General features: G+C 43.4%; 1 protein-coding gene across 3 annotated transcripts in view; it reads right to left on the bottom strand.

The window, feature by feature from the left end:
* The window catches only part of kif6 (kinesin family member 6), a 198,922-nt gene that overhangs the window by 65,817 nt on the left and 116,541 nt on the right, over positions 1 to 16,564 (bottom strand). For all 3 annotated transcript variants that reach the window (XM_035800834.2, XM_052478795.1, XM_035800840.2), the window contains one exon: positions 16,362 to 16,553. In XM_035800834.2, the coding sequence (XP_035656727.2) occupies positions 16,362 to 16,553 (192 nt within the window). The remainder of the gene's footprint in view (positions 1 to 16,361; positions 16,554 to 16,564) is intronic.

Raw genomic sequence — 16,564 nt, 5'->3', positions numbered from 1 at the left:
CCTGTCTGCCTCAGCTGACCACCGCAAACGCAACCGGCCCCCCTTCAGCAGTAAAGTAATGGGAGCCGCGACCTGACCAAAACCCCGGATAAACCTCCGGTAGTAGTTGGCAAACCCTAAGAACGGCTGCACCTTCTTTACCGTGGTGGGAGTCGGCCACTTACGCACAGCTGCAATGAGGTCACTCTGCATCTCCACCCCTGAAGTGGAAATATGATACCCTAGGAAGGAGACAGACTGTTGGAAGAACAGGCATTTCTCAGCCTTGACGTACAGGTCATACTCCAACAGGCGACCAAGAACTCTGCGCACTAGGGACACATGCTCTGCGCGTGCAGCGCAGTATATCAAAATGTCATCAATATACACCACTATACCCTTCCTGTGCAGGTCCCTGAAAATCTTGTCTACAAAGGCTTGGAAGACTGATGGCGCATTCACCAAACCGTACGGCATGACGAGGTACTCATAGTGCCCAGAGGTGGTACTGAAAGCCTTCTTCCACTTTTCTCCCTCTCGGATACGCACCAGTGAAGAAGCGTGCCCCGTGCATTGACTCTATCGCAGTGGCTATGAGCGGTAGTGGGTAACTATACCTCACAGTGATCAGATTCAGACCCCGGTAGTCAATATTCGGGCATAGACCTCCCTCCTTCACAAAAAAGAGAGTCAGTATCGGGAAAATTCAGGGGGAATGTGCACGGTGGAGACCTGGTCTGGACTTTCCACCGTAGTAGCACTAACGGAAACCCCTAAACACCTACCTGAGCACTCTCGCGACCACCCAGTGAGAGCCCTCTGTGGCCAAGAAACAGTGGGGTTATGACAAGCTAACCAGGGTAGACCCAGCACCATGGAAAATGCAAGGGAGTCAATAAGGAAGAGACTAATTCTCTCCGTATGACCCCCCTGCGTCACCATGCCCAAAGGCGCGGTGACCTCCCTAATTAACCCTGACCCTAATGGTTGACTATCTAAGGCATGCACGGGGAAGGGCACATCCACAGGAAAAATAGGGATCCCTAAACTATAGGCTAAAGCACTATCAATAAAATTCCCAGCCGCGCCTGAATCGACGAGTGCCTTATGCTGGGAATGCGGGGAAAATTCAGGAAACGTAATAGACAAAAACATATGCGCAACAGAGGGCTCTGGGTGAGAATGGTGCCGGCTCACCTGGGGTGATGCCAGAGCGCCCTGCCTGCTGCCTCGATTCCCAGAGGAACCAACCTGACCGGCACTGTGACCTCTGCGGCCACAGATGGTGCACGAGCGGGAACCCCCTCCGGTCTCCCTGACCACCGCCCCTCCCAGCTCCATGGGTATCGGAGAGGGAGTGCGGGAGGATGGAACCATCAGACCCCAATCTGAACGTCCATGAATAGCCAACAGGTTGTCCAGCTGGATGGACAGGTCCACCAGCTGGTCAAATGTGAGGGTGGTGTCTCTGCAGGCCAACTCCCGACGGATGTCCTCGCGCAGACTGCAGCGGTAATGGTCGATCAGGTCCCTGTTGTTCCATCCCGCGCCGGCAGCCAGGGTCCTAAACTCCAGGGCGAACTCCTGGGCGCTCCTCGTCTCCTGCCTCAGATGGTAGAGGTGCTCACCCGCCGCTCTGTCCTCGGGCGGGTGGTCAAAGACTGCCAGGAGGCGCCTGAAGAACTCCCTGTCTCTCCCAGCGGTCCATTGTCTGGACAACGCAATCCATGGCGACGCCAAGATGGAGAAGTATAACTGCATGCTCCTGGACGCGCTCCTCCACCTACAACTCGTCCCATAATCAAGACCTCTACAAATACTCAGTCCTGCCAATTCCAATCTGCCAGATCTTAATCTCTGCTCAGTCAGTTCATGATTCTAGCCATATATGATTATTCAAGATCCTGTTACTCTGCTGTGCCTGCTTCCCTGCCTGACATCGTTTATCCTCTCACTGCAGTTTACCGCTCTGTCTCTGGGTCCTGTCTCCCATTCCACATCTCACCACCCAACCACCTTGGATTCCCCTCAGGACCTGTTTATCCTGTTCTACTCCAACCTCAGTCTCCACACCTGTTTTTTCTGCAACTCATCCGAGCTTCCCCCGGAATTGCACTCCATATCTCTGTGTAACAATAAATATTTTGCTTCATTCATCTCTGTTTCCTCATCTGAGTCAGCTCTTGGGTTCCCCTGTGTCATTCCGCTTAACATACACAGAAGTATATATTCTTAGACCTGCATATTTAGTTAAAAGAAATTCATGTTAGCAGGCAATATTAACTAGGGAAATTGTGTCACTTATCTTGCGTTCAATGCAAGCAGAGTCAGGGTACATGCAACAGTTTGGGCCGCCTGGCTCGTTGCGAATTGTGTGAAGACCGTAATTAATTTGCCAGAATTTTACATAATTATGACATGACATTGAAGGTTGTGCAATGTAACAGCAATATTTAGACTTAGGGTTGCCACCCAATAGATAAAATACGTAACGCTTCCGTGTTTCACTGAAAGAATAAACGTGTTGTTTTCGAAATGATAGTTTCTGGATTTGACCATATTAATGACCAAAGGCTCGTATTTCTGTATTTATGATATTATAATTAAGTCTATGATTTGATATTTGATAGAGCAGTCTGACTGAGCGGTGTTAGGCAGCAGCAGGCTCATAAGCATTCATTTAAACAGCACTTTACTGTGTTTTGCCAGCAGCTCTTAGCAATGCTTGATGCACAGGGCTGTTTATGACTTCAAGCCTATCAACTCCCGAGATTAGGCTGGCAATACTAAGGTGCCTATAAGAACATCTAAAAGTCAAAGATATATGAAATACAAATGGTATAGAGAGAAACAGTCGACGCGTCACAATTACGATAATAACTACAACCTAAAACTTCTGAACTGGGAATATCGAAGAACTGGGGATATTGAACAACAGCTATCATATGTTCTCATGTTCTGAGCAAAGAACTTAAACGTTACATTTTTTACATGGCATATATTGCACTTGAACATTCTTATCCAACACTGTTTTTGCGTTATTTAAACGCAAAATGACAGAATTGTCAGGACCCGGTTACGAACCCGGGTCTCCGGAGTGAGAAACAGTCACTTAACCAACTGAGCCACGAATAGTCGGCAGAACCCAGAAGATGAGGCAGACACAGCAGTACTTGAGACGGTGTATTTAATGAAGTAAAAAAGTGAAGTCCTTCAGGAAAACATGTAACTCCACAATCTCAAAAGGAATTCCACAAGAACAAAGGTAATCCTCCAAGACAAAAAGGTAAATCCACAAGGTGGTAGGTATAGCATAAAAAGCCTCAAAAGATACTCAAAAATAAATAAACAAGAACAAAAAACAGAATTCCACAAGAGAGTCCACCGGGATCAACAAGAGTTCACAGAATACTATGGATGGGTGCTAACATACAAACACAGAGCAAAGAACTGAGGAAAACTAAGGGTTTAAATACAATCAGGGGAAACGAGGCATAGGTGCAAATAATAATGGGGATCAAGGGAAAACAAAAGGTCAAAAAGCACAATGGGGGCATCTAGTGACCAAAAACCGGAACAACCCTGGCCAAATCCTGACAAGAATAAAAGAAAACAGAGAGGTGAACTATCAAATCATAAAATGTATTTGCGTAGATTAAACATACTATCAAATCAATTGACCAAGTAGTAAACATAAATCATTACTATGTAGAATTTAGGAACATTTGTTTTATAGCAGCTATAAATAAAGCTATTGGTGGTGTTTTCATGCAGCTCAATAAACTATAACCTAAATTAATTATTACCTCCAACTTGGCCCAATTCACATTTCCAATTTCCCACCCTGACATACCAAGCTATTACGGGCCCTGCGTCTCAACCAATAGCCAGAGCGGGTCAGGCTCCTTGGGCTTTGCGGTGTCCACTCTGGTTTGTGTCTTCAGCAGAACAGTGTTGCCATAACCAAGTGCAAGTGGTCATATAATCATTCTTTGTTCCACTGCACAAGAGGGGGTCCGTGGAGTTTTATGAACGTCAAGACAGACACAATGCATAAGATGTTTTGATTGGCCGAAGTGGTCAAGCCTCCGACGGGACTCCGCAGTGCACACACGTAGCCTGCAATTCTTAATTTTTCTCGCCACCGTCAGAGAACCCAGGGAAGAAACCACCATTTACCTACCTCTAGGCTGCTATACATATTTGTTTGGTTTGTCATTCTATTATTTTATCATGGAATTTTTGTGGTCATTTTTTGTGGTCATAGTCTATTTAGAATTGATCAGAATTAATTTCACATAAATAGTTTTACCAGTTATGTGTATTCTCAAATTGAATAAAGTAAGGGAGCGGAAATGTTTCCCATGCTTGTTCAATTAATAAACAATTAATGAACATGCACCCGTGGACACTAAGACACTAACAGCTTACAGATGGTAGGCAATTAAGGTCACAGTTATGAAAACTTAGGACACTAAAGAGGCCTTTCTACTGACTCTGAAAAACACCAAAAGAAAGGGTCCCTGCTCATCTGTGTGAACTTGCCTGTCATGCTGCAAGGAGGCACGAGGACTACAGATGTTGCCAGGGCAATAAATTGCAATGTCCGTACTGCGGGACGCCTAAGACAGCGCTACAGGGAGACTACAGGGAGACAGGACAGACTGCTGATCGTCCTCACAGTGGCAGACCACATGTAACAACACCTGCACAGGACTGCAGCTGCCTTGGTGGATGAGTGGGGTAACATCTCACAGCAAGAACTGGCAAATCTGGTGCAGTCCATGAGGAGGAGATTCACTGCAGTACTTAATGCAGCTGGTGGCCACACCAGATACTGACTGTTACTTTTGATTGTAACCCCGCCTTTGTTCTGGGACACATTATTCCATTTATGTTAGTCACATGTCTGTTCATACAAATATTTACACATGTTAAGTTTGCTGAAAATAAACGCAGTTGACGTTTCTTTTTTTGCTGAGTATACAAAAACAGGATTAGTATAAAGTCAACAATAATATTATAATCAGTGGAATCCTTCAGGTAAAACACTTTCCATTCACTTTGAGTGGGCCACAACATGTAAATATCTATTACTCAACATAAGAGGAAGTGTATCTCAAAATTGAATATAAAGGGGGGAGTTTGCATGTAAATGGCAAAAAAAGCCCTGTACGTCTTTAAGCGATCCATGTCTTGCAGCCAAGTCAAAGGGATTATGCTCGCAACAAGTTACATTATAGATGAGTCTTTACTTGCCAATAAAAATCCCATATAACTACTTAATACAACATTTGTAAGCTATAATGCCACAGTATGCACATTTAACCTATAGTTTTATGTTGTTGATACAGTATTTCTATTTTCCTAGATATATTTTACAATTAATTTTTCCATTTATCTCAGACAGAATTGCCATCTCAAACCAAAGACTACACTTTTGCCTTCAGAACAGCCTCAATTAGTCCGGGCAAGGACTCTACAATGTGAAGAAAGCGTTCCACATGGATGCTGGCCAATGTTGACTCCAATGCTTCCCACAGTTGTGTCAAGTTGGCTGGATGTCCTTTGGGTGGTGGACCATTCTTGATACACACGGGAAACTGTTGAATGCAACAAAAAAACAGTAGCATTGCAGTTCTTGACACAATCCGGTGCTCCACCTACTACCATACCCTGTTCAAAGACACTTAAATATTTTGCCTTGTCCATTCACCCTCTGAATGTCGCAAGGCTTAAAAATCATTGTTTAACCGCTCTCCTCCCCTTCATCTACACTGATTGAAGTGGATTTAACAAGTGACATGGAAAGAGCAGGTGTTCTTAATGTTTTGTATAGTCAGTGTATGAGTAATTTTAATGTTGGCTCTTTATATTGTCGGATGGTGGGGCCTCCCAGCCGTACACAGCTCCCTTCTGTAAATATTACTGTGTAACACTATAGCACATAAGGGTACACTATTTGTTAGCATGAACATACACTGTATTTCCTGATCTATCGTATGCATTGTGCCAACATTTTAGCCATGGGTTTCATGGCGGAAAATATTTTTATTTGTTTCTCATTGGATTCAAAATAAAGGATGAGTTGTCATTGTCAAACCTCAAGAAGCTAATTGCTGAAATGTACAATTCATTTAATCCAACTGTTTAATTACATTTGGCCTATATCAGTCAAGCTGTAGCACTTAATTAATTGTGGTTGCTTCTTATGTAAATGATCAGCAACAGTTTAAAATCAGGTGTAACATGCATGTTGGTGGAGTGAATGCGAGCTGCTGCTTTTTTTAAGGACCGTTTAACTGCCTTTAAAAGTTAGTTCTACTTATTTTGTTGGCTGACAAAAACTAAATGTGGACAGATCATCCAATATCTTCAATATGCACCTCGGAATTGAATAAGGACGCGTGGAGTTGCGTCCCCGATGTGTCTGTCTTCACTTGTAGCCTGTGAGAAAGACCCGCTTACATGATGGAGCGCCATGTGATTGAGAGGTGCTTCGGAGCGTGCAGCACTCAGGGCGAAGTGCACAACGCAGCAAAAGGCATGGACTTTTTTAGGATGCATTATAGCCACACAAAGGGGATGCCGCCGTAAAATGTAAGGGAATATCAAGTGCTTGCTAAATTGTGAATGGGAGACTGATGAAGTGTGCACAGCTCATACCTTTTCAAGTGACTTTTTTCAAATCATCATTAGTGTTGCATCATGTAGCCTTACAATGTATTAAAAATCCAAATGTATAGCCAAACGTTTGTAGAACAACTAGATTTACATTAAGCATATAGGAGTAAATTAAGCATATAGGAGTACTTATTTATTTGATAACCGCTCAACACAGAACAGCTGCATGTGTGCACTCCTTCAAATAGTTTGGAGAAAATATCCTTTCTATTTTATTCAGCTTTAATTCTATTCTTGATACAATACAATAATGCCAAAGAAATCTAAGCAAATCTTGTCTGCTAAATGAACGAGTGTAGCCACAGCCATTTGTGACTCATTTCAGGAAACTAGTCATATGTCGCAAGTCTGGACTTCACAGGAGAGCCATTTGAAAGTAAAACATGTTTTTATCAAAATGTGTTTTCTGGCAGAAATGCCTTCTTGAACATGTGAACTTTCATATGCCTTAATAATAAACGTGTATGCCATCTGTAAATACAAATACAATTGTTAAATTACGAGCCTTGTTGGATAAGCCACAGAAAAAGCCAGCAACCTTCCCACTAGCCATGATTGGCTGAGATAATGAGTGGGCTGGACATGCCAAGGGAGGAGTTCGGATTGGTCTGCCATATAGAAGGCTTCTGTCTATTTGAGCTCATCAGTCGGTATTAGTAATCCTGATAAACACGGATTTTCAAAAAATGTATTGTGTAGTGGAACTGCATAAGGGTTGCTCTCCACTTTCCTGGAGGATCAAGGTTTGAAATCAGAGGAAATAAGAGTATGATAGCTAAAGAGATGGAAAAAACACCTGTCTGTCTTCGGATTACATCTTCAAACTAAGGGCAACCATGGTATGGCATTCCTGACAGGGATATGCATCCGTAATGCATATACTTTTCGTTTGGGTACTGCTTGCCCTGCGGTAGCAGAGAGAACAGTCTATGACTAGGGTGGCTGGAGTCTGACAATTTTTATGGCCTTCCTCAACCTAATGTTAGCTAACTAACATTGAACCTGGTTGGTTAGCTCCCAGCACTAAGGCATTGTTGGTACTTCATTATTGATTAACTAGCTAACGTTAGCTGGCGGGCTAGTTAGCTAACGTTACATGACATGTGTGATCTTAAACGTTGTTACCGAGCTAGGTTCATTGTATATGTCTTAAGCTGAAGTTTCCTGTTTGCTAGCTAGCTGACGTTATAATTTGTTTTCCAGAGCCGTTTGCTTTTCTAGTTAGAGCCTAATGTTAGGTAGCTAAAATTTAACCTGATTGGTTAGCTCCCAGCACTGTGGCACTGTTGGAACTGTTCATTGTTGTTTAACTAGCTAACGTTAGCTAACGTTACGTGACGTGTGTACAACACCCGTTGAATATGGCCGGTGTCAGTATACATCTGCAAAAAAGCGTAATGAAATTGTTGCCAGCAGAGCTGGTTAGGCTGTTGATATCCAGAGGTCAACAAATTATTGGCCATAGCGTCAAGTGTGCGCTCCGAGAGCGAAACGAGATATGTGGGGCTAAAGTTTAAGAGGGTGTGGACGATGTTGAATGGTTGGAGACAAAGAGGAGATTTTCACTAGAAACCAAAACATTCAAAGGCCATTTTTCAAAAGTGAGTTTACAAGTTGATCAACTTTCAAAGCCAAATTACTTTCCCATTGTTCCACAAATGCAGTTTATGATATACCATTTTGTAGCTCTGAGACTCTACCTTTATACAATGTAAAAACACAATTTCAAATGTTGCTACATAAGACTGAATCCAGGTGGTGAGTCACATTTGGCATGGGCAGATCAGGACCTAACAAGGACAATTCAGAGTATGCTATTCTGTTCTTCTGAAACAGGCTACATTTTCTTCATATCATAATTCTTTAGACCGGTCTAAAATAAATATTGGATGTATAGTGATGGTGAAGGTGATAATACATGGATTTATTAGACTTTTTAAAATGTAGATGTTCCAAAAGTCTGCATCAGTGGCTTGTCGGAAATGTGGAAGCCAGGAGTTGCCAGATGTATTTATTTTAATTAACGGTCAATCACTGTGAGACCGACAGTCATTTAATTGACAATCAGAGCTGACAAAATGTCATGACCGCCACAGCCCTAGGCTACATTTGGAGATCCACTGATGGATACAAACCTTTTTAGTTGATTTTATGGCCTCCATCTAAAACATCCTACACAGACAAAAATGTAAATACTTGAGCAGATAGCCCCACCATAAGTGGACAGCTCTATCAAATACTCTTCAACCGCCACTCCTCTCTCTCTTCCTCCCTCCCACCAAAAGACAGTTCAGCTGAACGTTTTGGGAGAATGTGGTTCTCGAAGCAGTTGCACATGCAGTTTGAGAGTCAGGCAAGTGTCTATGTGACAGGTCAATTAAATATAAACAGGGGTCATCGTTTCTCATAGCAATGGAGAACGCCAATAACGGGGTCAAAAGGGCAGAGGAGCGGGGGCAACGAGGTCTGCCTTGAGCTCTACCAGTCAAATCTGAGGTAATACGAGTTAGAGCGCATGCTGTTCTGAGAGCTCAGCGTGCCACACAGACATTACTTATCAACCACTTCATATACACTGATCGCTCCTCAATGAGTGATTGATTCTCTCCCTAACAAGATGCGTTTGTTTTTGAATAGGCTCTTCTTTCAAGAACCCTGTTTGCAATTACCCTCAATGGTCCTATTACCAAGGATCATTACTCAAAAATGGTGATGAGGAGCCCAATGAGACAGCGCTGCAGTTTGTGGAGACAGGAGCTCTGAGTCAGTTTGATGAGTTGCTGGCTCGCATGCGGCACCCAGGGCTATGATCACAGTTATTATCGAGGCTCAGTTTTATCAACACGCTAAAGTCACCGCTAAACTTAAATTAAACAGGCAAAGCCAAACAAACCTGCCACCAGCGAGGAGGGAGCTCTCCTAAGGAGAAGCTCAATAGCTCGACTTTAGGCAACCACCCCGTTTTAATTCCCCCGGTATTAGTTAACCCATCTATAGGCAGAACTGCAGTCCAATGAAAGCAAAATCATTACTGGGTCTGGGCTACCTATTATGGGTGTGCATTCCAAATGCCACCCTATTCCCTATATAGTGCACTACCTTTGACCTCAAAAAGTAGTTCAAAAGTAGTGCACTATACAGGGAATAGGATGAAATCTGGGATAAACTCAGATGCTAATTCCAAAGCATGCTAATTCCAAAGAGGAAATTCCTCATGCATGAATGTGATCCGTCTGATGACACTATTTATATATAGTGTAGCGGTGGGACGTTGAGTGGTTGACTGTTCGCCATACAGTAAATCCTGAAGAAGAGGATTTGTTATGCATTTAACGTCTCTCCAAAGACAACCTCGACAGGCACACTGACAATCAGCGAGACCACATTTATGTCCTATTCATTTCCTGTCCCCTGTTTAATATACAGAGCATCCCGTTTAATAGAGTTCACCTCCATGGAACTGTGATGTTATATTTGCTTCAATGGTTCATTATGATCACAAGAGCCTCCTTTATCATGCAGAAATCAGTGGGCTTAGCCACTAGGCCAGCTGGCTGGCTAGACAGTGAGTTGTATATAGCGACATCATGCATCTGAGCCCTGTTATGGGTCAGCATGTGCCCCGTTTATACTTGCAGAGATATGGTAAGGAGCAATTGGCACTATTGTGCTGACCTGAACCAAACTGTGCTGGCTCTGATATTTTCTTTTCACATTGATCTTTTCAGCACAGTTCCAAAAACAACGGTGGATGCGTAACTAGGGCAGCTCAGTACAGCTTGGTTTGGATCGGCTCAGTTCAGCTCAGTTGTGTGAAAAGCCCTCAAATATCTTTAGTCTGACTGGATACCTTTAACATCTAAAATCTCTTGAGGTGAACACTAACAGGTTGCTCAATGGGCAACTTTTGTGATTTTACAATAGTCTTCTTGTTTTTTTTACGGAGCACCATCCTTGCAATTTTTTTTCAGTTACTTAGATGGAAAGTATAGTGGGTTACAGATATAGAGGGGATAACAGGAGGAAAGTGGTGTATGGGGCAGGATTCGATCCCATGCCGTTCTTGGCAATGTGTGCCTGTCGGACTGAAGCACTAGCACTGAGCCAGTCTCCCTCAAGTGACAAAATTTTTAAGAAATAGGAAAGAAATTAAAGGGAATGTTCAGTATCACCCTGAAAGTAGTCTATGGACCAGGAGAAACTGTAATCCATATTTTGGTTTGCTATAAACAGTCACTACAAACTTCAGCTAGACTTTATCTGTGATAGGGTCATGCAGAGCTTTAACTAGTACCACTTGGTGAGGAATGCCTTTGATAGTCCTCATAACATACAGCAGCATTCTTCCCATAAAATTAAGATGGTGGTGATGAGGAGGGCGTGTGTCTTACTGTTTCCTGCTTGACTTACATGCTGGCTAAACCGGGCGCACGTGCGTCTGCACATGCGTCTGTGTGCGCCATTGCGCGCATGTTGATTTTGTCCACCCATAACCAGATACGATCAGAACACACAGGTTGAACAAACTCTGAAACAACTATATTCATTTGGGGACAGGTCGAAAAGCATTAAACATGCATGGCAATTTAGCTAGACAGCTTGCTGTTGCTAGCTAATTTGTCCTAGAATGTAAACAATGTGTTATTTTACCTGAAATGCACAAGGTCCTCTACTCCGACAATTTATCCACAGATAAAAGGGTAAACCGAGTTTGTTTCACTCCTTCTTCTTCTTTAGACTTTATATGGAGGTTGGCAAACAACTTTAAGGTGCATTACGACCATCAACTGGACTGGAGTGTGAACCTCAGGATTTGCAGCGCGTCAATCAACACAAATAGATCCAAGTTATACTTTAGCGTCTGGCTATGCAGACGATCGTTGACGTGCCCGAACAGTATGGATGCAATGATTGAATAACATGTACGTGTACATTTATTTTGCAACACTCACGCACGCGACACGGGCAGTGTGGTCAGCACATTAGCTTTTTTATGGCAATTTTTGCATTAATTATTACTTTGCTGCCCAGAATGTTTGTGCAATAATTCCCTACAACCGACAAATAGTTCTGGATCATGAATCGGAAGCTACATACTTATCTCCCAGCTTACCAGATCTGGAATACTTCATTCACTCCTTTGTTTCAAGCACAGTGGGCTAAACTGTTGCTCCTGGACGAAATGACATAAGGCAACGCCGGCAACGAAGAAGAGGAAGGAAAGGAGGACTCCAAGCTGGACTGAAAAGACGGGTAAACTCGGCCACCTCTTCCTTGTATTTTGATGGCTCATGTCCAATCTCTGGAAATTAAACTTTGTGAACTCAGAGCAAGGCCTCAATCGCAGAGGGACATCAGGGAATGCTGTGTGACATTAACCAACCCTGTCTAAAACACATATCACCAACATGTATCCTGATCCACCAGATGATCCAGCGTGCTTGAACATGTATACACAAACATCCGTAATGCGTACTAAGCCATCCCCCGCACCCACTTTGGCCAATCAGATCATGTTTCTCTGTTCCTACTCCCTGCCTACAAGCAGCAGCTCAAGAGGGAGCCACCGACACAGAGAATAGTGAGGCGCTGGACAGAGAAGGCAGACCTAATGCTGCAGGATTGTTTTGAGAATACTGAATGGAATACATGTTCAAACATTCATCCTCTCAGGAATCATCCATCAATATTGCAGAATATACAATGAATTTGGAAAGTATTCAGACCCCTTGAAATTTTCCACATTATGTTACGTTACAGCTGTATTCTAAAAATGATTAAATAAATAATAAATACAATTTTCACACAATACCCCATAATGACAAAGTGAAAACAGGTTTTTACATTTTTTAGCAAATGTATAGAAAAATAGAAAAAACGTATACCTTATTTACATAAGTATTCAGACCCTTTGCTATGAGGCTCAAAATTGAGCTCGGGTCATCCTGTTTCCATGTATCATCCTTGAGATGTTGCTACAACTTGATTGGAGTCCACATGTGGTAAATTCAATTGATTGGACATGATTTGGAAAGACACACACCTGTCTTTATATTATGTCCCACACACTGTGTATGTCGGAGCAAAAACCAAGCCATGAGATCAAAGGAATCGTCTGTAGAGCTCTGAGACACGATTGTGTCGAAAGCACAGATATGGGGAAGGCTGCCCCAAAAAATTGAACATTGAAGGTCCCCAAGAACACAGTGGCCGCAATCATTCTTAAATGGAAGAAGTTTGGAACCACCAAGACTCTTACAATAGCTGGCTGCCCAGCCGAATTGGGCAATCGGGGGAGAAGGGCCTTGGTCAGGGAGGTGACCAAGAACCCGAAGGTCACTATGACTGAGTTTCGGAGTTCCTTTGTGGAGATGAGAGAACCTTCAAGAAGGACATCCATCTCAGCAGCACTCCACCAATCAGGCCTTTATGGTACAGTGGCCAGGCGGAAGCCACTCCTCAGTAAAAGGCCCACTTGGAGAAAAATCAGCTAAAGGACTCTCAGACCATGAGAAACAAGATTTTCTGGTCTGACGAAATCAAGACTGAACTCTTTGCCTGAAATCCAAGCGTCATGTCTGGAGGAAACCTGGCACCATCCCTACGGTGAAGCATGCTGTTGGGATGTTTTTCAGCAACAGAGATTAGTCAGGATCGAGGGAAAGATGAACGGAGCAAAGTACAGAGAGATCCTTGATGAAAACCTACTCCAGAGCACTCATGACCCTAGACTGGGGCGAAGGTTCACCTTCCAACAGGACAACGACCCTAAGCACACAACCAAAACATTGCAAGAGTGGCTTTGGGACAAGTCTCTGAATGTCACTTAAGTGGCCCAGCCAGAGCCCGGACTTAAGCCCCATCTAACATCTCTGGAGAGACCTGAAAATGGCTGTGCAGCAACACTCCCCATCCAACCTGACAGAGCTTTGGAGGGTCTGCAGAGAAGTATGGGAGAAACTCCCCAAATACAGGTGTGCCGAGCTTGTAGCGTCAAAGGTGCTACAAGCACTGAGTAAAGGGTCTGAATGCTTATGTAAATGTGATATTTCAGTTTTCTTTTTGTTATACATGTAAAGAAATGTCTAAAAACCTGTTTTTGCTTCATCATTATAGGGTATTGTGTGTACTGGTGAAAGCCAGTACTGCAGCATTCAATGTCGGTGGCGCACATGGAGTACTAGTCAAGCAGGTACGAGCTCCACAAATCCATTAGGGATGCAAAAAGACTCAAACTTGAATTGATGATCGACAACTCAGACTCGCGTCGTATTCGGCAGGGACTACAGACTATTACAGACTGCAAAGGCAAATCCAGCTGTGCGGTGCCCACTGAAGCCTCCCTAACAGATGACCTTAACACATTCTATGTTAGCTTTGAGGCAAACAATACTGAGCCATCCAGGAAGACTATCACTGCTCTGGATGACTATGTGCTATCGGTCTCCAAGGCTGACGTGAGGAAAACTCTCAAAAGAGTGATGAGTCACAAAGCAAGCTGGCCCAGATGGCGTACCTGGCTGCGTCCTCAGAGTGTGTGCTGACCATCTGGCGGGCGTCTTCTCGGACATCTTCAACTTGTCCCTGTCCCCGGCTGCAGTCTGCTTTAAGGAGACCAACATCATCCCAGTGCCCAAGAAAAACAAGGTGACATGCCCAAATGACTATCACCTCTTGCACTCACCTTGGTCATCATGAAGTGCTTTGAGAGGCTGGTCATGGCCCACATCAAGGCCAACATGCCAGTCAAACTGGAACCACTCCAATTTACCTACCGCTCCAACACATCCACAGAAGATGCCATTTCCATTTCTATTCACATTTGGACAAGAGGAACACCTATGTGAGAACGCTATTCATTGACTACAGGTTCAGCATTCAATACTATTGTTCCCTCCAAGCCCGACACCAGCCTCTGCAACTGGATCCTGGACTTCCTGACGGGCAGACCACAGGAGGATTGGCAACAACACCTCCTTCGCACTGACTCCACACACGGGCCCCCAATTGTGAGACCTCAGTTCTCTGCAGTACTCCCTGTTCACCCATGACTGTGCGATTTTTGCACGACACCAACTCCATCATCAAGTTTGTTGACAACACCACAGTTGTAGGCCTGATAACCAACAATGATGAGTCAGCTTCTAACTCAACGTCAACAAAACAAAAACAAAAACAGCATCACACACACTCCAGCCACGAGATGTTCACTCCCATCGGGCAGACGGTATCGGATCATGAGGTCTGATACCAACAGGCTAAGAGACCGTTTATATCTACAAGCCATCAGACTGCTGAACAGTTGAACTGGACTGACCACCTGCTCTGATTCATCACACATATGTACTCACTCATGCACACACACACACACTGAGTGTACCAAACATTAGGAACACCTTCACCTTTTGCCCTCAAAAGAACCTCAAGTTTATATCTACAAGCCATCAGACTGCTGAACAGTTGAACTGGACTGGCCACCTGCTCTGATTCATCACACATATGTACTCACACACACACACACACACACACACACACACACACACACACACACACACACACACACACACACACACACACACACACACACACACACACACACACACACACACACACACACACACACACACACAAAGTGTACCAAACATTAGGAACACCTTCACCTTTTGCCCTCAAAATAACCTCAATTCGTCAGGGCATGGACTCTACAATGTGTCAAAAACGTTCCACAGGGATGCTGCACCATGTTAACTCCAATGCTTCCTACAGTTCTGTCAAATTGGCCTGAATGTCCTTCTTGATACACACATGAAACTGTTGTGTGTGAAAAACCCAGCAGCGTTGATGTTCTTGATACAAACCGGTGTGCCTGGCACCTACTACCATACCTCTTTCAAAGGAACTTAAATATTTTGTCCTGCCCATTCACCCTCTGAATGGCACACATACACAATCCATGTTTCAATTATCTCAAGGCTTAAAACAAATGTTTTAACCTGGCTCCTTCCCTTCATCTACACTGATTGAAGTTGATTTAACAAGTTACTTAAATAAGGGATCATAGCTTTCACCTGGTCAGTCCATGTCATGTTTACGTTATGTTCTTAATGTTTTGTACACTCAGTGCTACACACACACACACATCACAACTGCTGCTACCAGACTGCAATTATACTGCTCAATTTATACACATGGAAATATTGGACTATAAATTGTGCCTTCCTATATTTTACTTATGCTAATATAATTATTCTATTCTACCGTCATTTACATCACGTTCGTATTCTTATATTTTCTTATTTTTGTTGCATTGTTGAGAAGGAACCTGCAAGTAAGCCTTTCGATGTATACCATGCCTATCCTGTAAATATCTCTAATAAAACTTAAAACGAACTTAAAAGGAATACACAAAATCGTACAACTGTTTCGTTTCTCTGCACAAATGTGCGTGTGATAAAAGCATGTTAAAAACACCATGTAAGCATGAGTCTCTGTTAGAATGCGAGTAAGCATTCCCACTACATGGCCAACTTGCAAAGTACAAATTGGCTATACTGGGAAGTGAACATTTATAAAAAACAAATGTAAATATCATGTAAGGTTATGGTCAGTCATAAGGTAAAACAATCATATATTTTTAAATGAATTATCATACTTCTGGATTTGCATCCTGACCTGATGGTGACAGTGAATCAGCATACCTCTTTCCCCATAAAGAGTGGGTGGCACTCCATGGTCATTCTCAACTGCCTCTGTGTCTCCTGCCAGTGACGCTGTGTATAACCTCAAAGGACTCTGGGGGTCCAAGGAACGGCCATTGGAGATGTTGGCCAGTTGAGCAGCAGCGTCCTTAGATCTCCTCTTCTCCTTCTTCAGAATGCTCACCAGGATATCTGTGATGCTT

This window comes from Oncorhynchus keta, chromosome 2, assembly GCF_023373465.1.
Source record: "Oncorhynchus keta strain PuntledgeMale-10-30-2019 chromosome 2, Oket_V2, whole genome shotgun sequence".
Lineage (NCBI taxonomy): Eukaryota > Metazoa > Chordata > Actinopteri > Salmoniformes > Salmonidae > Oncorhynchus > Oncorhynchus keta.
Note: the sequence above shows the minus strand (reverse complement) of the source record. Positions and strands in the feature narration are given on the sequence as shown.